This window comes from Cydia strobilella, chromosome 2 (assembly GCF_947568885.1).
Source record: "Cydia strobilella chromosome 2, ilCydStro3.1, whole genome shotgun sequence".
Classification (NCBI taxonomy): Eukaryota; Metazoa; Arthropoda; class Insecta; order Lepidoptera; family Tortricidae; genus Cydia; species Cydia strobilella.
The window spans coordinates 24633456-24657424 of NC_086042.1; the positions used below are offsets into that span (position 1 = coordinate 24633456).

The 23969-nt window shown below is 36.9% G+C and overlaps 4 protein-coding genes and 1 long non-coding RNA gene across 6 annotated transcripts in view; 3 read left to right on the forward strand and 2 right to left on the reverse strand.

Moving 5' to 3' along the window:
* Nucleotides 1-732: 732 nt before the first annotated feature.
* LOC134754323 (mediator of RNA polymerase II transcription subunit 20) lies at nucleotides 733-3407 on the reverse strand. The gene is made up of 4 exons (XM_063690590.1): nucleotides 3184-3407; nucleotides 2910-3052; nucleotides 2395-2654; nucleotides 733-1973 (listed from the first exon to the last, which is right to left on the reverse strand). The coding sequence occupies exons 1-4, from the start codon at nucleotides 3195-3197 to the stop codon at nucleotides 1764-1766; spliced, it is 627 nt and encodes a 208-aa protein (XP_063546660.1). The 5' UTR covers nucleotides 3198-3407; the 3' UTR covers nucleotides 733-1763.
* Nucleotides 3408-4456: 1049 nt separating this feature from the next.
* On the forward strand, nucleotides 4457-13560 carry LOC134754155 (homocysteine-responsive endoplasmic reticulum-resident ubiquitin-like domain member 2 protein). 2 transcript variants are annotated; one of them, XR_010128876.1, is made up of 6 exons: nucleotides 4457-4782; nucleotides 7117-7550; nucleotides 9509-9730; nucleotides 11300-11501; nucleotides 12715-13088; nucleotides 13123-13560. XR_010128876.1 is itself a non-coding variant. In XM_063690267.1 (5 exons), the coding sequence occupies exons 1-5, from the start codon at nucleotides 4648-4650 to the stop codon at nucleotides 12826-12828; spliced, it is 1107 nt and encodes a 368-aa protein (XP_063546337.1). In that variant the 5' UTR covers nucleotides 4457-4647; the 3' UTR covers nucleotides 12829-13560. The 2 variants fall into 2 exon arrangements, 1 of the variants encoding a protein (XP_063546337.1); XM_063690267.1 differs by having other exon boundaries at nucleotides 12715-13560.
* Nucleotides 13561-13931: 371 nt separating this feature from the next.
* LOC134753525 (uncharacterized) lies at nucleotides 13932-17440 on the forward strand. Its single transcript, XR_010128827.1, has 2 exons — nucleotides 13932-16954; nucleotides 17163-17440. It is a non-coding gene; the product is annotated as an uncharacterized LOC134753525 (long non-coding RNA).
* On the reverse strand, nucleotides 17260-21276 carry LOC134753518 (uncharacterized). The gene is made up of 5 exons (XM_063689419.1): nucleotides 20925-21276; nucleotides 20703-20846; nucleotides 20435-20571; nucleotides 19056-19258; nucleotides 17260-18308 (listed from the first exon to the last, which is right to left on the reverse strand). The coding sequence occupies exons 1-5, from the start codon at nucleotides 21064-21066 to the stop codon at nucleotides 17456-17458; spliced, it is 1479 nt and encodes a 492-aa protein (XP_063545489.1). The 5' UTR covers nucleotides 21067-21276; the 3' UTR covers nucleotides 17260-17455.
* Nucleotides 21277-21825: 549 nt separating this feature from the next.
* LOC134748943 (protein lingerer-like) overlaps nucleotides 21826-23969 on the forward strand; it is a 41208-nt gene continuing 39064 nt past the window's right edge. The window contains exon 1 of the mRNA XM_063683815.1: nucleotides 21826-21944. The gene's annotated coding sequence lies outside the window, so the exon portion shown is untranslated. The remainder of the gene's footprint in view (nucleotides 21945-23969) is intronic.

Here is a 23969-nt window from a genome sequence, read left to right on the forward strand (position 1 = left end):
TATTGTTTACACGCGCAAGTACACCACTTGCGCCGTATATGCAAAGCTCCCTCCACACTCGCGTTCGCGGCTTCGCGCCGCGTAGTCTGCAGCGAGCTCAAGAGAAACAACTTTTTAACGTATATGCTATGTCTATGTTTCTAGCAAACTAGTCTGTAAAACAAGTTTGTCAGTAGAAAAAGGCGCAAAATTAAAATTCTAGTGCCTATATTTTTTAAATGCCGCTTTATTCTACTGACGGAAATGGCTTGACAGACTATAATTTTAAGGATTTTAGGTACTTACTGTTCAAATAAGTCATAATTTTTAATACTTACTACATAATAGCAGATCAAGAATAAGTAACCATTTCCAGCCATATGCGCATGTAATCGATATATTATATCGATTACATGCGTGTCAATGGACTCTAAGATTTTTGAAATTTGAATCTTAGCAAATCAACTTAAGGTTCATTTTTCAGAAAAAGTAATTTTTGATAAGAAAAATCAGAATATTTCTTTTAGTTTTTTTTTTAATTCTGCTACAGATGTAGCATTACTATCGTATTTTTTCGGAAAGGTCTCGGAAACGTTCGTATTTATCATTCTACTCCAGTCACCTCGGTACTTTTTGTACTGAGACCGACTGAAATAGCATGACACGTTCGTACGTTTCCGTGAAAATACGATGGTAAAAGATTATGTCTACATAGACTGGTGCAATCTGGAAAAGAGAAAAAACCAAAAGAAAAACACATTATAAAAACTACTTTTTATTGATTGTATACTTATCTTATCAATCACTATTTTCGCATATTAGTCTAATCATGAGCAGTATGATCAATACTTAATTTAAAAAAAAACTCATTCTAGTACCTATGAATACAAAATTAGGTAAAGGTAGATCTTGTCTGGAAGAGAACGCTGTCTGCCTCTACCTCAAAAGGTTTGTTTTCCTCTAGGCGATGTATAATATATGCTTATTATATTATATTTTGATAAGTTCTCCTCTGATGATTACACACACAGACAATCATGTAAATATTAAAGACTACATTTTGAATGCCATCTGTTGGTGGTGAATAAACAATTCATATCATTTCTACTGTGGAGTATTATCATACTTTGGGGACACACATTCAGAGCTATCTTAAGTTGCCATTCTACAAGTTGGGGCGAATATGCAGGACGCAATTATATGTTGGAGCCAGATGCAACAACACCTCTTCCTCAAACCATAGAGTAACTTATACTAGAGCAGTACTGTCATAGTAAATTTTGTAACCCCAACCCCAGTAAATTCACTGCCATCTGTCAACACACTTTAAAACTAAAAATGAAGATTTATAAAAATACGATAAAATGTATTTAAATATGGATAAATGATTTTTTTTATTTGCATTAATTATTTTTATGATTTTGACGCATGTTCTTTCACTGATATGCGTTAAAATTGTTAAATAACAAACGAAACCGTCAGAGCCATCTATACGACAGTAGGCCAAAGCTAGTAGCCCCCTCTGAACGAGAATCAAATTTTCTTGATTTACGAGGCACGTTTTTTCCTTAGACTGTATCCATCTATTACGGAGTTATATCTATCTTTGCTCAAACACATACAGCTGTAAAATGACTGCTGTATTATGAGATAGCGACCGTTTTGCAAGATTGCGCTGGTTAAAATAGTACACATTAGGCTTTTTCAAACCAAACATCCTCTTCACATGCGAAAGATTGACTTGCTTAAAACAGCAAGTGCCAGTATTAAGAAAATCTACAGAACTAGGCATTTCGGAGGCCTGTGAGTTTCCTATACTGGCTAAAGTGTTCGAGGTACTGGTGAATAGTGTCAATGGGTGTGTATATCTCGTGCATGCGGCTTAGGAGGTGCTGCGGCGGGGTCACGGGCACTGAAGGGCCGAGCAGGCCCTGGAGGAATTCCCGTAAGAGGCCCCAGACGGCGTTCGCCATGACACAGGGCCTGTATTCAACCTGGAAGTTTTTTAAAATTATTAGTGACAAGACCTCAGGCCCCTCGTATGCTTAGACATGGATCCGTGCGTGTAAATTTAAATGTATTGTTTTAAAAGTCAAGGTCACTTTTTCAATATCAAATTGAACAGGCTGCATAGGAGGGGTTAATATCAAATATAGAATATAGCATTTTCTCTAAGTAGTTTAAAGTATGCAGAAATATACATTTCATGTAAATGAATTATTGCTCAACAGATGTTTGTTTGATTCTGTGCAAACAGCCAAGCACATTGACATATTTGTTAAATTTTGAATTATTTCATGTGTGACAGCATATATTAGAGTTGACAACAAACTTGCTTTGCAGACACAATAAGCAGTGTGAAACAATTATTAACCAGAAAGGGTTAAGCAAGTTTTTTTCAGATATTTGTTTTACCTCAATAAGGATCCCCTTAAAATTCTGATTCATCATAACAGATCCAAGTTTTACACAGAAATCTCCCAACTCAAACCTCGGTCCTTTGCTCTCAATCTTGGTCTGCTTTTTCGAAGTATAGTGTTGAGAGAGCTTCATCATTAGTAAATCGAACAGACCATCGGCAATAACATGGATGTTCTTTGTGCCACTCTCTAGGATGGAGAAGACAGAAGCGGGCTGTTCTGAGTTGTGGAGGATGTGGACTGTTTTTGTTGTGCCTGTTGATTAAAAAGAAAGATAATGTTATAAAACTATGAAAACGGATTATATCGCGTATATTAACCGAAGACAAAATTAAGAAAGATAATGTTGGACTGGTCAGTTCAAAATAAATGATAGCAGATAATTAAGAAGGTAGCAGAAGCAGACATCAGACATCTCTCGCACGGACGGACCTGATCTTCAGCAATTAAGAAAAAAGCGACAGAAAATAAGAAAAAGAATTATCCTACTAACAGTAATTTATGACTTACCCATTTGTGGATGAGACAGGTAGCTTTCACAGTCCACTAGGAACTGCCCTTGTTGCGTAGCTCCCAATGCCAGGAGGCGCCTTGTCAGGAGTTCTATTACAAACGTCCCCGTCTTATTCTCTGGCACCGGATACTGTTGTAATCTGTCAGATATCATCCAGGTCAGATAGAGTCATCTAAGTCAATAATTTAATTAAAACTGGAAAAATTATTTATTCAATCGATGTAATTTACTAATATAGTATAGATTGCAACAAAAGAACATATAACTTACACTGTTACACCCATGGTTATTGTAAATGTTGATAAAAATATGACCGGTTCAGGTTATATTAGTTCAGCTGGCATTTCAAAGCGAAACGATTAGTAATTAATAATATTGTGTATTGAAATCGCAACATTGACAACGGGACTAACACAACAACACATAAAATTTCTGCGAGTGATTTAGAAAACGAGCAAAAACAATAATATCTGACGATTAAAGATTCCACAGTGGAATTGGATAAATATTTTTTGACAGTCTTGACACTGACAGTACAGTCTCTATTTTCCATAGCTATTTTCATTTTTTGCAAACGTTCCATTATATGCATGACGGAATCACTTCATTATGTTTAAAGCTCTTGCTAGACGGTCGCCGACAAGCCCCTCGGACCGCGTGGCCTTGGTCTGGACAGACCGTGTACCGTGTAGACAGATGTTTCCAACAAAATTTCATACAAACATTACCAAGGTCAGACGGTCTGAAGGCTTGTCAGGGACCGTCTAGCACTCTATGAACATGTATTGTCAACAGTTGGTCAAGCAAATCTTGTCAGTAAATAAGAACAAAAAAAAACTATACTCATCCTTTTCTTTTGGGTGCTAGTACTAGTGTAAGACTAATATAGTATGATTTTCTCTGGCTATGTTTGAAATGAGGCAGTCCATTGACAAACTATATTTGCAAAATTTTGGCAACAAATTAATTGGCAATAGATTACTAAGGAAATAAATTATTCTTAGATAACTTTAGCGCATTACGACATGCGTGATGCGAAATAAAATATACCTAGATGGCCCTCCACACTCATGCGCGAATCACGGCGCGAAGCCGCGAACACGAGTGTGGTCTAGTTCGCTTATCAACGAAATCGACTCCACACTCAAGTTCGCGGCTTCGCGCCGCGTAGTCTGGAACGGGCTTAGGAATGTAAGAATAGCCTGTATTACCATACTGGGGAATATGAGTTATGGCAATACTGAAGCTCATTTGGCCTGTTCCCTTTGTCCAAATTTTTTAATCACCAAATTTGCCAACAAACCAATAAGAATCAGTCTTATGAAACTTAGGCATCGTGAGCCAATAACAGGACCAGAATCACCAAAACGGAAAACAACTTTCTGTTATCAACCGTGAGTCTACCGTCATTGCTGGACCAATGAAAAATCGACAGATATTTATAAGGTATGTATGACTATATAGGCAAATTGACAAGTGGATTGGAGGGCCCCGATATTACGGAGTATTTATTTACTAAAATTACCAAACCCATAAATTTGTTCATAATACTTCCTCCGTTCAAGTGGCTCGTAAGATATAGAAATTGACTATCCCGTTGCGTCGGCAGTATTTAAAATTTTGTGTGAAGTCTACATGTATAGCTCATTTTTTTGTGCAAGTATTATTTTTTGCTGTGATCAAATCACGCGAGGGTATATTATCTAACTAGCTGTCGTATTTGGATGGTTGAAAATGATCCCCGACAACGTAACGCTAATTGTTAAGGCCCCAAATCAGCAAATCGAGGACCAGAATATTGAGTGCCAATCTTCATGGACGGTGAAGCAACTGAAAGGCCACCTCTCGGAGGTCTACCCTAGTAAACCGGTAAGATTTACAATATTTTCGTCAGAAAATTTTATCGTTTCAATTTGGATCATAGTCGTGATAGTGTAGTCCTAGTTTGATTAGTCAATAATATAAGAATAGACTAATATAGACATGCTCATATGATAAAATCTCCTGTTTGCAGTTTAAATAGAAATTTTATAAGGATAATTATTGGTAAAAGAAAAACAACCTTATTCCTGCTAAATTGAAAGAAAACCCCTAATCTCATATCTCATTGATAAGATCATAGAACTATCACAAGATATAATTTGTGATGTAAAATACAGTGAAAATACAGATAGTAATTGGATTGACAAAATATGTCAAATTTATTGGATTGTGTATAAAAACACTTGTATACACAATCAATCTTTAAATGTAAGCAAATATGAATCATATTCGTACCTGTATAAGTACCAAGAAGTACATTATCATTTGATATGCCTGAATGATGATTAATTGATATTGTTGAATATATCTGTAATTATGTGCATGAAGGCCATGTTGTTGTATTATATAATTTCATTCATATTTCCTGCAATTTATGCAGTAAAATTACCTGTTACATATTGTTATTTTTAAATTTGACTTTTATTTATTTAAGTATTCTTTAGATTTACTATACTGCTGCAAGCCATAAACAAGATATGCAAGCTGCAATGAACAAGTATTAAAGCAGGGGTCTAATGCAAACAAAAAAAACCTACTGATTAAATGTATAATATCTGGGAGACCGAGCTTTGCTCGGAAAACGTATAAAAACTCAAAAATGCGCGTTTTCCCAGAGATAAGACCTAGTTAGATTGATAGCAAATTCAGCAAATATCATCAAAATCAAAATCATTGATCCATATAAAATAATAATACTTAAATACAATATGCCCATATAAGCAATGAAGATCATTATAATCCATTCAACATGTGACCTTGTAATTTCACATTGTAAATAAAGATCACAATTGATGTCATTGTGCCAAAATAGACTATCATGTGGATGTGGGAGTGTAGTAACATACTTACTGGTTAATATTTTTATATTTGGTAACAAAATTTGTTACTTCTATTTCGTTTTGATGTTTTATGATAAAACTTTCGATATTAATGCCTATTACTTCTACTTATTGATAATTAATTTTCTATCTTATCATGATCGGAAGTCGATGCTTAACAGAGGGCCTAGCCAAGATGACACTTGTTGAAGCCACATATTCACTGTAAACTTTTTAGAAACATGGTTTATAAACAATGTTTCGTAATGATAACCATACATTTTCTATTATTCATATTTTTTTTCTATTTGTTTGGCATTTGTCAATGTATGATTGTCGTCTTGATTAGGCCCAAAGCATGCCATTCAATAGTATGATGGTACTAATTACTAATAGACTCTACTTAATGAGGTAACACTGTTTCATTTCAATTGTGGTTACTCATAGAGTACGTCTGAATGTCTGCCAAATTAAACCAGTTTGACAGTACTGGCTTCCCTTGAATGCGTCTGACCCGAAAGAAGAAAGAGATAATTATTTTATTTGGAAAATAAGTAATTTTCTCACAATCTATGCCTATTTGCCCCATATCCTGCGTTCTATTTGTTATAAACGACGACTGGTTTGGCCTAGTGGGTAGTGACCCTGCCTGTGGCATTTATTTGTGTGATGAGCACAGATATTTGTTCCTAAGTCATGGGTGTTTTCTATGTATTTAAGTATTTATATATTATATATAGCGTTGCCTGAGTACCCATAACACAAGCCTCCTTAGGCTTACCGTGGGACTTAGTCAATCTGTGTAAGAATGTGCTATAATATTTATATTTATTTATTTATATTTATAAATGTTCTTCATGCATACACTAAAACCATTATTTCATACCTGGTAGCTTATCAGTAGCAATTATTTTCAAGTAGTTATTTGGGTCGCTGATAAGCATAGTTATTGTTTTAACAGCCAATCAAAATGCAGCATTTTGTTGTACTTGCTGGTTTTATGTAAATAACACAAAAGTAAATGGAATAAGTGTCTTGGATTGTATTACAAAAAAACAAGACATTCACATTACTAAGTCCTTACGGCTTAAGGACAATGGATTGAAGTCACACAAACCTGCCGTCAAAAACTCGCTCCCATAAAATTGAAGTTATTTCAGAATGTTGTTTTAAAATGAGAGTGTAACTTCGATTGTATGGTGACGGCTAGTTTCGTGTGACTCTTAATTCATTTTATTTAATTAAACCTTGTACATGCAATAATTTTTTCTTCAAGCTAACTTTTGGTGGCTTAGTTGGCTAGAGTTGCATTATATAACACCCCCTTTATTTTTCTTTTCAGGGTGCAGATGAACAAAAAATCATATACTCAGGCCAGTTGTTAGATGACAACACAGTGCTCAAAGATGTCCTACGAACATACGAAAGCCAGATAGCACACACTATGCACCTTGTGTGCACACCAAAAAGGAACATAGAACCTCCAGCACTAACTCTTGATGGACTTAGACAAAGAAATGTCGGTGACAGAGCAGAGCCTATCCAAGTATCAAGGCCAGAGACAAGACAGAATGACCAGAACCATACAGTGGAAATGCAGAACTATTTGAGTTCCTTTGTCAACAATTATGGTCGGGTACCACCTTACCCAAACAACTATAACAACTTTGGTGGAAGGTTTCTGCCGGTGAATCCTAATGATCACGCGTCATACGCAAATCATATGATGATGATGCAGCAAGCGTACTTGCAGTATATGCAGCAATATGCCAATATGTAAGTACTGTCATACTAGCCCATCGGCAAGAGATCTCAATTCTCTATAGGGTTAAGTTCACCTGTCAACCTGTATAGTCTATGCATGTTACGAAATAACAATATAGCCAAGTTAAGCAACATATTTTTATTTGTATCAACTAAGTAACATAGGTATAAAAAAAAACATAAGTTGTCATTAGAAAACCTCGAAATAGTTCATGTGGGGATTGAGAACGTGATAAGCCTTAAATCCTATTTACGCATTAGTCATCGATTATTTTCTTTTCGCGTAATAGGTAAACGCTATAGGTATAAAGCGGGTAAAATGTATCGTCTAGTGCAAAAAAGTAATGGTTACAAGTTACAATATGTTATACTTAACTTAAGTTTTGCACTCATTAAAGAAAACAACCTTATTATGGTCTAGTGTAGAGTTGTGCCGTTACCGGTAACATTCCCCATTTTGCATTCTCCATCCAGAAATTTCTCTATACAAAATGGGGAATGTTACCGGGAACGGCACAACTCTAGTCTAGTGGCATGCTTATGCATCACTGCAGTGACATCTGTAGTTTACTTTCCATGACTATAAAACTCCCGTGAGACTCGAACATATTAAATTATTTTAAAACGGTAGACGGTCCTCGTAAATTGGACCGAAACATGTCGAGCTATTCGACTTAATAATACGTGAGTGACCCGTTTTAAAATAATTGAATATACTTTCCATGACTCGGTCATTAGGCCGCTTCCCCATTTGTCGGCGCGGAATCGGTACGCAGTATTTTATACGTTACCGCGAGCTTACTGATGTCGACAAGATCGCCACACCTAAGCGGTATACTGTCAGTATGCTTTCGATAAAAAAAACTATAGAATCTTGCAGAAACGTGTGCGCTGTCGCGAGATAATGTCGTCGTCCGAGGAAGATACTTTAGCGTGTTATATGTATTTGCGATTGCGCAAAAAACGAAGAAAGCATTGGCACCCTACATTAGCAAAAATATTTATTGTACTTTTTGTTGCGGCACAACAACTCTCGCAAGATGATGCAAAATTTCAGGCGATGTACAAGATGTCAAAACAAACTTATCGTAAGCTACTTTTTCTGTCAGGTCCTTTCTCGAATACTCGGGTAATATATAATTATATAAAAGAGGCTATTTTTCGACCTCTGCCACTAACATTATGCACGTCGCTCTTTCCGCCGCCATCTTTCGCTTACAAAATTAACAAAATCGCACGCAGTGTGACTGTGCGGCATCCAAGCTTTTACTGGCTGACCGCGCTGCGAAGCAGTATAAGTATACCGCACGCTCACCGCCCCGCGCCCGCGCCAATTAGGAAGCGCCTATTCAAATGTAGGCACTCGGTAACGAATCGTTAAAAAAAAATACCGAGCGTACTTTACTGCACCGATTCCGCGCCGACAAATGGGGAAGCGGCCTTACTCTAAAGAGATAGAATCTTTCCTAGTTACTCTATTTGGCACATTAGAGTAATCCTTCGCAAAGGTTGACTGCTTTAAAAAAAGCATTATGACAACTATGTACACTTTTTCTAAAGATGCAATAAAGTTAATATAATCATAGAGTAACTTATACTAGAGCGGTACTGTCATAGTAAATTTTGTAACCCCAGTAAATTCACTGCCATCTGTCAACACACTTTAAAACTAAAAATGAAGATATATAAAAATACGATAAAATGTATTTAAATATGGATAAATGATTTTTTTTATTTGCATTAATTATTTTTATGATTTTGCCCCATGTTCTTTCACTGATATGCGTTTAAATTGTTAAATAACAAACGAAACCGTCAACGCCATCTATACGACAGTAAGTCAAAGCTAGTAGCGCCCTCTGAACGAGAATCAAATTTTCTTGATTTTCGAGGCACGTTTTTTCCTTAGACTGTATCCATCTATTACGGAGTTATATCTATCTTTGATATAATGAATCAATGACTCCCAGGTGGCAAGCAACCCACAACGCGGTCCCCGCAGCCCCGCCCGTACCGGAGATCCCCGCTGCGCCAGAGCCCGCGCCAGCGCCCGAGGACGACGAGGCGCCCCGCGACTGGCTCGACCATCTATACGCGGCATCGCGCATCGCTATACTGTTCTCGCTAGTGTACCTGTACGGGAGCCCGGCGAGGCTGCTCCTCGTGTTGCTGTTGGCCGTGGCTGGCTACTTGTGAGTATAAGACTGCGCTGTTTGTTAAGCGCTGGAATGACTTTACCACCTGTAGAGTAGATACGTGACGCGGTCTCGTACATCACCATTGCAACGATGGTATAGGTACTTCCCTTGTAGCCCTGACGGCCTCAAAGAACAATGTTGCACCTCTCAAACCGTTCGCGATACCCCGGTTGGAACTTTGCAGCGCCTTACTTAGTCAGGCCTCCTCCTCCTTCACTCGCACAAGGTCACGCGCTATATCCCTACCGCTCGGCGTATCGTCGACGATACAACCGACAGAGGGCCGCCGAGCGCCCGCCTGAGCGCTCGCACCGCACGTTTCCCGCGCCTACGCTTCGAAATGCCGAAACCACGTAATTATCGTGCAGTAGATGGGTGTAAAGGTCAAAAAACAAAGGAAAATTTGTTGTTTTTTTTTTTCATTTCCGAGAGTAGGTAAATCGTAAATTAAGGAGTTTTTTGAGTCAGGTATTATAAGTGTTGTTTTTAAATATTTGATTGACTAATAAAAAATATGGTTGATTCGCAACTCATAATTCATAATTTATTTATTGCATCCATGGTTTACATTTGGTGGTACATACATAGTGGGTTTCACATGGACCCTGGTAGGGCACAGCAATAGTCTTAAATCTAAAGTATGCTGGGTATTAGTATTAATGTAATCATTATATAAATTAGGTCTTATGACAATGGTTAAGAGATTGTAATTTAAAATTATATTGCAACAAATTGATTAATGTCTTGGAGATATTATTGACAATTAAATTTAACATTGAAAATGTAGGGTATATAATTAACATAAACATTCGTTTTATTACAATAATAGCATAAGTAACAGTACAACCCTAGCGCATTGTTACGATGACGCGTTGGCACGTGACTCGCACGGCGAGCAAGGCAGTCTCGACTCTTTGTGCGCGTACTTATGGTACATTTCTTCTCGTCCTGAGCAGTAGGTATTATTATTAAGATTTTGTAGGCTATTATAGCGTAGGTATTTTCGCTTTTGTATGGGAATGATGTATCTGTTACGTAGTAACACTAGTAACTTTTCATTAATCTGCGACTGAGTGATAATTCCGTTCTATCACTGAACGCGAAAGTTGATCATATTTACTTTTGGTCAGACATTATGATGTCCTCAAAGAACAATGTTGCACCTCTTAAACCGTTCGCGATACCTCAGTCGGAACTTTGCAGCGCCTTACTCTTACTGAGCGATAATTCCATTCAATCACTGAACGCGAACGTTGATCATATTTGCTTTTGGTCAGAATTTATGTTTGTGTGGGGCTGTCTCGTTAGCATATGTATGCGATCCAAGTTAACACTTGCGGACAAACGAGGACCAAGTTACTTTTTTTTAACATAAGTGGCTTAGTCTTTGGTAATTTGAGGTAACTATTATCAAACTTAAAAGTATCAGATCTAGTGAGTGTCACAAAAATAACAGCTGACCTCACGTAGATATACACATTGATATGATGAGCACTCCACGCTTATAGTAAGACCGTCGTATCATAAAGAAAAAATGGCAATGAATAATATTCTTTTTTGCAGGCACCAAATCGGCTTCTTCCGAGACCTCCACGTCAACCAGCCACCGAGACCGCAGCCGGCCCCGCGCCCGGCCAACGTTGGGCTCGACCAAGCTCAAGCCCCGGCCAACCAAGCCCCCGTTGACCAAGCACCCGTCAACCAAGCTCCAGTGAATGAACCAGCTGCCCCAGTCAACGCTGAAGCTGTTAACGCTGTCCCACAGGTAAAAATATACCCCATTATTCTTAAAACATAGCAAACATCTGTCAAATTTTGTATCTTAGCTTTCTCTGCTTCCTTGTTAAATTTTATTCCCCCATTTCTCGAACGGTATTTGTCTAATATTATTAGCGAGTTGCTATGGTAACCCATACGACTTGACAGTTCGTGGACTAATTAATATTAGTCTAATACCGTTCGAAAAATAGTGGGGTCTGCCTTCCTTCTCTTCTTCCACTTTGCCCTGTTTGATATGCTGGCTTCAGAGACATTGCAGCACTCAAAGATCTTCCTTGATTGAACCCATCCACGTCCCCTTCGGCCTTCACCTCGAGATTTTGAATTTCAGGGTGATATTCAGAACACGTTCAGGAAATTTCCTCTTTACATGTCCGTAGCTTCCGTAACCGTCTACTGTAGCTTATCGGCAACGTTACGTACTCCCTAGGCTTCCGCGAACGAACTCGTTGCATATTTTGTCGAGCCTCGTCACACGGCCTTCCCCTCTAACAAACACAAATTGGTACCAAAACGACGGACAAGGGCAAATGCTGCATAAAATTGCAAGACATCGCGTGTCATGAGCTCATGAGATAATATAGAATCGTGTCGGTATGATATTTTCCGCCTAATTAATACAGTGTGACTTAATCGTTTGAGCCTGATAATTGTAATTGTTGATTTTATTACTGCACATGTAACATACTAATGCACAGTAAAGCCACGTATTCACTATAAACAATTTTGTTTAGAAACAGTGTTGGTAAACAAAGTTTCTCGGAAAATGAAATGTGATGTTTACGTGGCTTAGGGTGGTATTTCACTTGTCCAGGATCTTTGTCCAATGTGCATTGCGTCTCACATTTTTTTAAGCAAAATGTAAGACGCAAATACACGTTGGACAAAGATCTTGCACGTGTGGAATACCACCTTTAAGCGTAGCCACTAGCTACACTCAACGTAAAAACAAACTTTATTACTATGAAAAGTAAACAATATTTTCTCTAAATATTTATCAGTACGGTTTTTACTCACTATTATTTTTAGTCGCTTTTGGCGACATGTTTCGGATTCTTTGGGAATCCATCCTCAGGCACGAGTGACTCAGAAACATGTCGCCAAAAGCGACTAAAAATAATAGTGAGTAAAAACCGTACTGATAAATATTTTTAAATATGTCTCACGATAGTTTAAGTGCGAATATTTTCTCTCTCCAGGTAAACCACGCCAGTGAAACCACCCCACCCGAAGACAACCAGCAGTCTCTGTTAGCGGCATCATGGATGATTTTCACCACGTTTTTCGCCTCCTTAATACCAGATACCAACTAGTGTTTCGTGAAACTAGTGTCAATATTTAGGATCGTCTGTAATTTATGGGTTACGTACGTTGAAATTGTAGTTTTTCGGCTGCCTTTATAAATTCTAAAATTTATGAAGGACGGAAAGCATTCGGTAGAAAAACTTGTTTAATCATTTCCCGAATTTATCATGTGATAAATATAACGTACGGGAATTTTGACAGATTGGATGATGTCGGCGCCATTTTTTTAAAGTAATCGGCTTATTAGATATCACTGATCTACAATGATGTTTACGCTTAAAGATAATTTAAGTGTGCAAAAGAGACGCCATCACGTATATGAACATTTCATAAGTGCGAAAGAGGCGAACTACAAATGGAAAAACGAGACCACATTTGAGCCTCATCAACGAAAAGCTTTATTTAGGATGACACTTAAACATCAATCCGAATTTGGTCGTACTTTTGATTTTTGTCAGGCAATTGAGGGAATCTTGTACACTGTAGATCTGTGTAAGATATTGCAAACTGCACTTACGGTGTGCCTTTGTCGATACAAGCCTCCTAGAAGGTGTTGTAGAGTCGAAGACATTAACTAAAATATATGTACCTATACATATAAGTACTAATAGACGAGTACAACTAACTAGTGAAATTATGAAATGAATTCATAAAATTTGCAAAATTATACTATTGAGTATTGAGACTACTTTCCAAAGTTATTTCACGGATGACTCCATAGCCTTTCAAGTGGCATATGTCATTTTTAGGGTTCCGTACCCAAAAACGGGACCCTATTACTAAGACTCCGCTGTCCGTCTGTCTGTCTGTCACCAGGCTGACAGTTGAAATTTTCACAGATGATGTATTTCTGTTGCCGCTATAACAACAAATACTAAAAAATACGGAACCCTCGGTGCGCGAGTCCGACTCGCACTTGGCCGGTTTTTGAGTTGTTAGCCGGGTCCACACAGAGCGAGCATACGCGCGAGGCATTTTCCTCGCGCACAAAACGGCCAGTGTAGACGTGCCTCGCGCGCGCCGCCACGGCCGAGGCACGTCTACCGTCACGTCTTGTCTTGGCCAAGGCGGCGCGCGCGGGGCACACTGGCCATTCTGTGTGCGAGGAAATTGCCTCGCGCCAAAGATAGATATAACTAGTCCGTAATAGATGGATACAGTCTAAGGAAAAAACGTGCCTCAAAAATCAATAAAATTTTATTCTCGATCAGATGGCGCCACTACCTTTGGCCTACTCTCGGATAGATGGCGTTGACGGTTTCGTTTGTTATTAAACAATTTTAACGCATATCAGTAAAAGAACATGGGTCAAAATGCGTTAAAATTATAAATAACAAACGAAACCGTCAACGCCCTCTATACGAGAGTAGGCCAAAACTAGTGGCGCCATCTGATTGAGAATCAAATTTTCGATATTTTCGAGGCACGTTTTTTCCTTAGACTGTATCCATCTATTACTGAGTTATATCTATCTTTGCTATGACAGTACCGCTCTATCCTATTATATCCTCTTTGCCTCGCGCGTATGCTCGCTCTGTGTGGACCCGGCTGTTGGAATTTCGATTTTATTTTAAGTAATTAAATTATATGACGAAAGTTCTCCAGGAGCCGGTTCCAGGGGTATAAATGTGCCGCTTGAAGTTTACCCTTTAAACGCCACGCCTATCGTGCGCGGCTCGTCATTGTGAACCTTGCCAGAATACACGAAGGTTGATATTGGGCTGTAGCCGTGCGCGTAAGTTGACATATTTGTTTGGCGGTCAAAGGGTTTAACCTTTTCGACGCAAAAGCTGTCATCCAGACGCCACGTCACCAGTGTCAAAAGTGAAATTGAACTTTATGCATATGCACGTAGGACGTAGGTCTATGTTGCTCTGTGGTCTATGACCAATTAATCGGTCTTGTATATATCGCGGTCATTGGCGTCCAAAAGGTTAAGGCCGGCTTGCATGCCGGAAAGAATAATAGATCGCAGAAGCGATTCAACCTCGCGACTTAGTCGCAATAATAAATTTCTATAGAAAGTAACATATGGGCCCTGTTTGAAGTTTAGTGTAAGTTCTGGTTGTTCAAATTCCTCGTACTGATATAAAACCAAATATTAAATGTGTATAATTTATCTTTTTCTAGTATTAGGTGGAGTTTTGCCACTGTGGATTTATAAATTTGTTTTAATTTTCTAGTAAATAGTTACAGAAAGCAGTTTTGTCCGTTTTGAACTTTAATTGCATTGAAATTGAGTTGAAGGGATAACAAATGCTTACTTTTTTAAATAACTGTTCTAAATCTAAGACAGATCATTTCTTGATATAAATATTTTATTCTCACTGTTTGGCAGCCCATGAAATTTGGAACTATTCACAAAAAAATCATTCAAACAAAATAATGACTTATGCAACATACGTACGTGTATATAGACTAGACTGTATGTTTAATAAAATATTTATAAACCACAATAATATAATAATCCACAGTGGGTAACTTGTTCGACGTAGGTTAAAAATGTATTTAATGTGATGAAAAAACATGAAATTAAAAAAAAAATAATTAGGGATTATATAGCTGGTCAAGCTAATCTTGTCAGTAGAAAAAGGCGGCAAATTTAAAAAATGTAGGCGCGAAAGGATATCGTCCCATAGAAAATTTGAATTTCGCGCCTTTTCCTACTGACAAGATTTGCTTGATCAACTATATTTATTAAATCTCGATAACGATTCATATAGCGTTTTTAAGCCTGTGGTTTTCGACCAGGAACACTTTTTGTTAGGAAAATTGGTGTTAATTACCTTTTGCACTATTCACATAGGTAGTCTCTTTTTACGTTGTCGCTATGCTAATAGGAAATAAGTTTTTGGCAAAAAAATATTTTTCTGTACAAGCTTTTATCGCTGACTGTACTTTTCTTTCCACAGGCAACTAATACTCATCGAGACAATTCTAACAACCCTTAACACGATTAGTTTGCGTTGTTTTATCATTATCAGAGTTCCCATGGCATGGCCACCACCTGTCTCCATCACCAGATCAGCTCCATGTCATCATAATATTGCATTGTCATCCGATTTACATTATGTATGCAAAATTTCAGCTTGATCGGAAATCGGGAAGTGAGTTAAATTTAGTTTCCAAGATTTGACTCACACTAACATACCTAACAGGGCAAGTTAAATAAAAGCTTGTTAAAAGTAATTAGGATTTCATTTAGAGAGGGATCAAACCCACAAGGATTCATCAAAAAATTTGAACATGTCTAAAACAAGATTACGATTTTAATGAATCTTCAATTTTGAAATCTTTTCGCTGAATATTCCCAATAAGTTCTAAATATTTCCAATTTGCGACTGAGTTGAAAGCGAACCATTAGCCCACGTGTTCACTATAAATAATTTTGTTTATAAAGAGTGTTGGTAAACAAAGTTTCTCAGAAATTGTTTGGTACGTATTACTTCATTACTACTAGTAAACGGTTGTGGTGTTTATGGGGAATACGTGTAGCTCTAGCATACCAGTATGACCATACAGTGACCAAGCAACATATTAGGAGCAAGTGAAGATATTTTTGGGCACCCTTTCCTGTTATGATAAGTGACGACGAAATATGCAGATATTATTGTCCTCACGTTAAACATAGGCATAGAAACGTTAATCTGAATTTAGTAATCATTGCATAGTTACTTTTCTTGCCCGGTAGTTTTCCAGTGTGTAAATAATGGATAGTTTTTATAGCAGATATATAATACTGGGTATAGCCACAATTTCTGTTACGAAGTCACATTCAGTGCCAGTTCGTGCTACGCGCTATGAGCGTAGCCGATAACATGATGGGAAAATGCGTATCATGCTACATACGCATACGAAAAGCGACTACGGACTGAAGCCCTGGCGGGTTGCTGGCAGTGAATGCGTTAACCATTGTCCATATCCCATATATTAATTAAACACTATTTTAATTAAATGGGAGGTCTGTCTAATTCACATTTCAACAAAACTTATGTCTAGATTGGGTAGAAAATTGCTGATTATTAGTTCGTGACTTTGCGGGTATGAAATGACGAGAATACGTAAGTTTCAACAATTGGTGAAAACATTCCCGAGTGAAGTATAGACACCAGTTAATTCTAAAGCCAGTTATTTGTTAACTCTTTGAACGTCAGACGGCGAAAGAATATGCCGTGCCCCGGACGCCAGGCGATCGCGATTATTTAAGCGAAATTTAACTTTACGGAGTCCCGCGTAAGTCCCTATTGCATTGGCGAAGCTGACGGCTGAAGCCGTCGTTGGCGCCCTTGGCAAGACTTTCCGATGACGTCCACAGCCGTCTGTGGCGGTCAAAGGCTGATAGAAAAGGATAAAATCAAAATTGTAAAATAAAATAATATGTAGTATTTAATTAAGGCTTTTTAGCAATATTCGGATTGTGAATTTTTGGATGCAAAATATGTTGGCATACTCAGCACTAAATTATACAAAGTTGTATTAACATGAATACAAAGATGAGCATTTTGTAATTAAGGTTTATGGATATTTATTTGATATTACAGCATGCATAGCGGATCGTTCGTACTGTGATATTCCATGGTTTGTTTAATTTTGAGCTAACAATAAATTTTTAAAACATAATGCTTTGATTTTTATTTAGAAATCATCAGTGAAATTGACATCCATTAACTCCTCTGTCAATGGATCACCATCTTTTTCCCCGTTTTCTGGTTCATTGATTATGTTTGGGGGTGTATCATTTTCTTTTACAATAATATTATCAGATACAACTTCTGTAATTTCAGAATTAGATTTATCTTTAGTGTTCATAGTATTGGATGAATTTATTTCACTCGCATCACTTTCTATCTCCTTATTGTTTTCATTAGAATCACAGTTATCAGTAGTAACATCTGCAGAAATTCCAATTTGATCAGATTTTAAAACTTCTTCAACTATATTCTGCTTATCACAATTATTTTCATCAGTATTTGCAACATCTTTTACAACTGGTGTATGGACATCAACTGCGATGGATTCATTTACTGCTAAAACGTTTTCATCATCAGAACTGTCACTGTCAATAACATTAGTCTCATCAGTATTTGCAACATCTTTTACAACTGGTGTATGGGCATCAACTGCGATGGATTCATTTACTGCTAAAACGTTTTCATCATCAGAACTGTCACTGTCAATAACATTAGTCCTATTATGTTTCTTTACCACAGGTTCAATGTCCATTTCATCATTGTTTTCTGTAACATCATTTTCTGTATTAACTTTTGATTTTTCTCCATTATTGACAGCAACATTACATGTATTTGGTTCCTCGGTTTTTTCTGGAATGGTTTCAGTAGAAAGGTTAGCATTCTGGTTAGAATTATTAGATTGATTGAGTCTAGCTAGTCGCCTTTCCTCGGCGAGTCTCCTGTTCCTCATCATTCGTTCCTTTTGTTCGTCGCTAATGGACGGTGATGATGTTACTTTAGGCAACATAAGGGGTGACCTGTAAATAATGAAATATTAGAGAATTATATTATGTGTAGTTAGCAGGACCGTCTTGTTACGTAATTTTACAAGGTTCAATCAGCTTTATCAAGTTGTCAGAAGTTGAGTTGTTAAAATATATCCTTCCAGAAATGTTTGCTATAGTTCACAAAGGAAATGGTTTGTCAAGTGGTTGGTTTTATTCAATATTAGTTTTATTAAAAGATGCTTGACCCAAAATGTTAAAGTGAGGAATATTTATTTTGTTTCTTCATGATGACGGTCATTTTCATGGTGACTTTCATTTTCGTTCATTTATAGCCCATACCCTTTATTGACCGAGCGTCAACAAAGCTCCATTTCAACTTGTGCAAAAATACTTTCGTATGTCCGGATGTTGTGAATATTTGTGAGCCGGCTGTATAGTTAAATAGAATTTTTCTGTTGTTTCGTTTTTAGAAAATTTCCAAAATGGCGGAAATTGGCATAAAGGACTTGGTCGTAAGCGCCATAGACCCAACTGGCGCTTACCACCATTGTGAGTTTGCTGTGATAATGACTCAATGAAGTAAGTATTTTTTATCCTAACATTTTTTATTAACACATTCGGTGCCAACGCGTGCTCGTCTACGAGCGTTGCCAATAACATGCAAAAACTCGTATATAAAAAACAGCGACTACGAATAAATAACCCGACTATTGGGTCACTGGCACTGAATGTGTTAAGCTTATCGCGAGGTCTACAGCTCACAGAGCGACTAGTTACCTATGGTCAGACATTGGAGTATGCATCTCCTTCCTAGCTGACCCTGGTGCAGGCGTGGAACGTGCCAGCTCTATCTGTTGCTGCAGTAAGCGGTCAAACTCATCTTCTTCTTGCGGTGGAGCTGCCTCATCTTCACTTGAATCCTGCTGCTGTACTGTCTCTTCGGAAAGGAACTGGTCCGTACGGATTTTGTGGAGGTGGACCTAAAAATTAGAATGATGGCATTGGTGCATCTAGAATGCCTAGATTATATTTAATATTATTTATTTTCATGTTTACATCTGTCAAATTATAGGTTAGTGACATACAGTTGTGGCTTTCCATGCTGGCTGGCTGGGTGACATTGCTGGTGGAAAGGTCCTTATGCACATGAAGCATAAGGACCCTTCTCTGATGGAAAGCCACAATTGTATGACACTTAATTAATTTGAGATTTGTTGTACCACTAGCTCTATATGGATCTACTGATTCAAAATAAATAAGTAAATTTAAATTGTAATTCAAATGTGGCTTTCCATACGAGAAGGGTCCTTATGCTTCATGTGCATTTTTTATTATTATTATTATTATAGCCTCTTTGTTTCCATACTCTTTTCCATTATTTAGTTTTTTTTTTTTTTTTTTATTTAAATTTGGTTAAAATATGTTTTTATGCTGTTGTTGTTTCTGTTATTTTTTCTTCTTTCTTGGGGTATGGATCCCGTTTGGGTAAAGGCCTCCTCCCATTTCTTCCATAAATATCTATGTTTGGCATTGCTTCATGTGCATAAGGACCCTTAAAGGACTAAGTACTTACTAAAGGTATAGTAAAAGCTTTTAGATTAACTTCTTATTTTATTGGAAAACAGGTAATGTATGTGCAGTGATGATAAGCAATTTTAGTTATATGGACCCTGATAAACCTAGTTTTGTTTTGAAGTAGCTTTAGGCCCACTTGCACCATTTCCGTTAACCGGTTAAACATGGAGTATTAGAGTATTAGTGGTTACCAGTACAATTTGACACTGGGTTAACCGTTTCACTGGTCAACCTGGGGTTAGTGGGATGGTGCAAGTGGCCCTTAATATAGAAATATAAAAAAAGTATGTGAAAAAGTTATAAGTAAAACACTAATTTCATGAAATATATTTTGTTGCTTTTTAGTGCCCTATCCTTGGTTGATCTCTACAAGGTTGTTGATCTTTGGCAAAAACAGAATTTATAGGTAAATAAAAATATTAGGGGTTGTATAAAATTCTATCTATTATATCTAGGAGAGCTAAATATTAGAAGGATAGTGGCACAGGATTTAACTATACCACTATGTAAAGAATGTGCCCACAGACCCATTAAAATTCTTCACCAATGGTTTTGCTATTAAATATTTGTAAATGACTTACCATGACTGGTCTCTTCTTCCCGAGAGTCTCAATCTTCTTGAGGCAGTCATCAAACTTGAACTTAGGGTACAGCCTGTAGGCCCAGTGCTCTAGTTTCTTGAGAATGAGGTCTAAATCTTCTCTCTCATTGCCTTTTCCTGTGAAATACAAGAAAATTTATTGCCAGAATTGCTTTCCTAGAGTAACTTACAACAACACTTAAGCAGACATCAAAAGTTTTTTGTGTACATGTATAAAATGGGACACTGTATTACATTTAGGTACATACCTTTAAATTTGAAATCTTTGAAATGTTCAGGTAATATCTGTATTCCCCTTGGGCCAGTAAGCCTTGCGGGGTTCAGAACAAAACGGGGATTCTTCACAACCTTTTTAGCTTTGGCTGTATGATCTACTACTCTCTTGTCTTCCTCTGTAAGAAAAAATAATAACAAAATATAAAAAATAACACACACACACACACACACAATAAAAAAAAAATATTACTAACCAGCCTCATCTTCCTTTTCGCTATTTTCATTACTGTCTGGAGACTGTGGTCTGTCATCCAGCTCGTCACCTTCGATCACCCGCTCAAGCTCTTGAGCTTCACCTGCCTCGTCCTCCAAGAACACATCCTCTAGCAGGGACATTATTTATATATACATGTACTTCAATACACTTTTTTACACATAACCTCTATGTCATTAAATTAACGAAGTCTTGAAAAACTATGTCACAGTTTATGATTCCTTTGAAGCAAAATATCATCGCACTTCCCTTTATTTTTTTATTTCACGGTTTCATTATTTTCATTTCTTATTTCATTGTAACTTGACATTGACCTACAGTGGCTCCAGTGGTGACAGTTTCACTGTTTCAGATTTAGGCGGGAAAAGTTTTTTTCTTATATCTCACTTTACGCAGTAAAAAATAAAACAACATTTTATATCACTCAGTTAAGATTTTTTAGAGCAATTTAATTTGCAACTTTGACTGTAAAATAATTAAGAATTCCATTATTTTACAAAGTAAATTAGAACCAGGGCGAGGGCTACACATATAACGATTAGCGTGTGTTACTAGACTGCAAGTGAAAAGGAACGTCCCACGTTCAAGGAAATTAGCGTGGACAGATAAATTAGGCATGTAAAACTTCCGCTTTATTTAAGTAATAAAAAAAAGGTTTTCAAATATTCAGGGAATTTGTAAAAAAATATGTAAAAAAATGAATTATTAATATAATTATATATTTCAAAATTTCACAGCGTAAAACTATTGTAATTTAAGTAATATCATACCGGTAATATACATATTTCGCTTTTATAGTGTATATATAAACATATTCGAATATTATTTGAACACCTATATTATGCTTTGAATTATAATATCGATTGTCTTCGATTATTACATAATCACAAGTTTTTTTGGCATTAAAAACTGGCCATTCTTCAAACCGTTACGTTAAACGTGAACATGGAACACCACTAGCAAGTCACGTGACCAGCTTGCGTTTGAGAGCGCATCACAGGTATGGAAATCAGGAAATTTTATTAAAAAATAAGTTGATTTTCGGATATTGCTTTAGAATTAAGGTAAACATAAAAGTTGAGATTTAATTGTGTGTTGATGTGCGTAAAACAATGTGTAAAAAAGGTGTTGTGTACGTAATTCCATCATAAAGGAGACTGTCTGTCATTTTGATACCAAGAAAGCTGCTTCAAGAATGGCGTCCCCCACATGTGCCGCTGGTATTTGGTTTCGCGCTGAACGGGATAGGATTCGATGACGCGTGTTCCTTGAATCGTGGAAAAGTGCTGCTTTCGCAATTCTGCGTGTTTCCGTAGGAAGCCGACGCGCATCCTCGTTTTTCGTGTATCGCCCTTGCGCTCCACTTGCAATGAATCATTGTCCCGATTTCTGCTTAAAGTTGAATATTTTTGTATTTCGTCGCTAGTGCTGATTCGGAAGTAGATGTTGTTGTTTGAATGAGTTTATTGCAGTGTTGTGATGGGTAAAAGTTGTAGTTTGTAGTAAATTTACACAAGTGTTTTGTTTATCAATTTGCCGCTCCTACACTGCCACGGACGGTAAGTGATGATGTCTTTGTGCTGATATAGTGCCTACGCATTTTGTTGATGGTCAAAGTTTATGGTAAATTGTTGGTGGATATGTGTATTTTGGCACTTCTGTGCAGTTAAAACTTGTTAACAAAGCTTTTAACAAAAGGATTAGGTTATGTGGGAGGGCATTCACTTTTTGGAGATACATGTCCTTGAAATTTGAATAGGGTTTTTTTTTTCTGATCAGAACAGAAGTGATACTTAATGGACTGCTTGGAATCATATTTTATTTAGCACAAGTTATTAATTACCAGTGAAAGTAATGTTTATTTGTATCTTGATAAAAACTATTGCATATTGAGAACATTCACAACATAACACTCCTTGGTTGATAATCCTAATTTATTCAGATACAAATGAAATGTAACAGCAATTACATCATCAGAAATGAAGTAAATAAAAAAATTACTTGCACCTATTGCTTAGAATTATTTCGGTTAGATAGTTGTGGGTTGAATATGCCTAGTGTACACCAGTGTAACTGTTAATGCCAATGTATTGTGCTATTTTACCCTGTTTTTGACATTGTATCTATAAAAGGTGCCCTAGTGTAGATTATAATTCTTGCCCATAGACCTTTTGGTTACTAAATATAACTTGAAGCCCTCACATTACAGTAGAATCCACTTATAATGACATCAAAGGGAAGTGACAAATACGTCATACTAAGTGATCATATGAAGCATAATTAATTAACTTCTTATTTTTGTTATTCTTTCCAAATTAATCTCAAATTCTTTTGTGAGATATGAGTTTTATTAACCTTACCAATTATTCAACTTATCACTGAGAATCAAAACTAAAGCAACTTACACGGCACACACACCCCAAATGTCCTCGCAGGGAAGATGTGGGGATGGCCATGAAAACCAGTGAAGTGTCAGTATAACCGGACATAATTTCATGAAAATAGGATTTATAGTTTATAGGTCAGTAAGCGATTTGTCACTATAAGTGAAGTCATCTTATCCGACTTTGTCACAAATAATTTTATATGAAAACCAAACTTCGCACAATAATTACGTCATAGTAGCGGTTGGTCAGTATAAGCGCAATGAAACAAATTTCACTGTACTTGTAATAATAAATTTGCCTCTCCATGGACCTGTGTTATAATTATAATATTAGAATTTTTCACAAATTGAACTGATTGTGATTAAGTTTGAAGATTGTGTCAGTTCACCACAATTAAATACAATTTTATTAATTTGCCTTATAGAAAACCTATTTGTAATACCTACATTTAAGCAATTATGGAATTATTGATATAATGTACCTACTTATTTATAAGCATCTGTGATTGCCACACCCGACATGGGTAGCATGTATTGAAATAATTGTTACTGGAAGACCTGATATGTATTGCCAAGACCCTGACCAAGTGTGGACATGTAAGCAATTATAATTAAATAAATAAAAATACTGCAGACACT

Excerpts from the sequence above, each read along its gene's own strand:
- LOC134754155 (XM_063690267.1), top strand. The coding sequence starts at position 4,648 with ATGATCCCCGACAACGTAACGCTAATTGTTAAGGCCCCAAATCAGCAA. Across the intron at positions 9,731-11,299 it reads TTGGCCGTGGCTGGCTACTT|GCACCAAATCGGCTTCTTCC; the intron begins GTGAGTATAAGA and ends TCTTTTTTGCAG. Across the intron at positions 11,502-12,714 it reads CTGTTAACGCTGTCCCACAG|GTAAACCACGCCAGTGAAAC; the intron begins GTAAAAATATAC and ends TTCTCTCTCCAG.
- LOC134754323 (XM_063690590.1), bottom strand. Across the intron at positions 2,655-2,909 it reads CCTGTCTCATCCACAAATGG|GCACAACAAAAACAGTCCAC; the intron begins GTAAGTCATAAA and ends TTTAATCAACAG. Across the intron at positions 1,974-2,394 it reads TTAAGGGGATCCTTATTGAG|GTTGAATACAGGCCCTGTGT; the intron begins GTAAAACAAATA and ends AAAAACTTCCAG.
- LOC134753518 (XM_063689419.1), bottom strand. The coding sequence starts at position 21,066 with ATGTCCCTGCTAGAGGATGTGTTCTTGGAGGACGAGGCAGGTGAAGCT. Across the intron at positions 19,259-20,434 it reads GGAAGAAGAGACCAGTCATG|GTCCACCTCCACAAAATCCG; the intron begins GTAAGTCATTTA and ends TCTAATTTTTAG. Across the intron at positions 18,309-19,055 it reads ACTCCAATGTCTGACCATAG|GTCACCCCTTATGTTGCCTA; the intron begins GTAACTAGTCGC and ends CATTATTTACAG.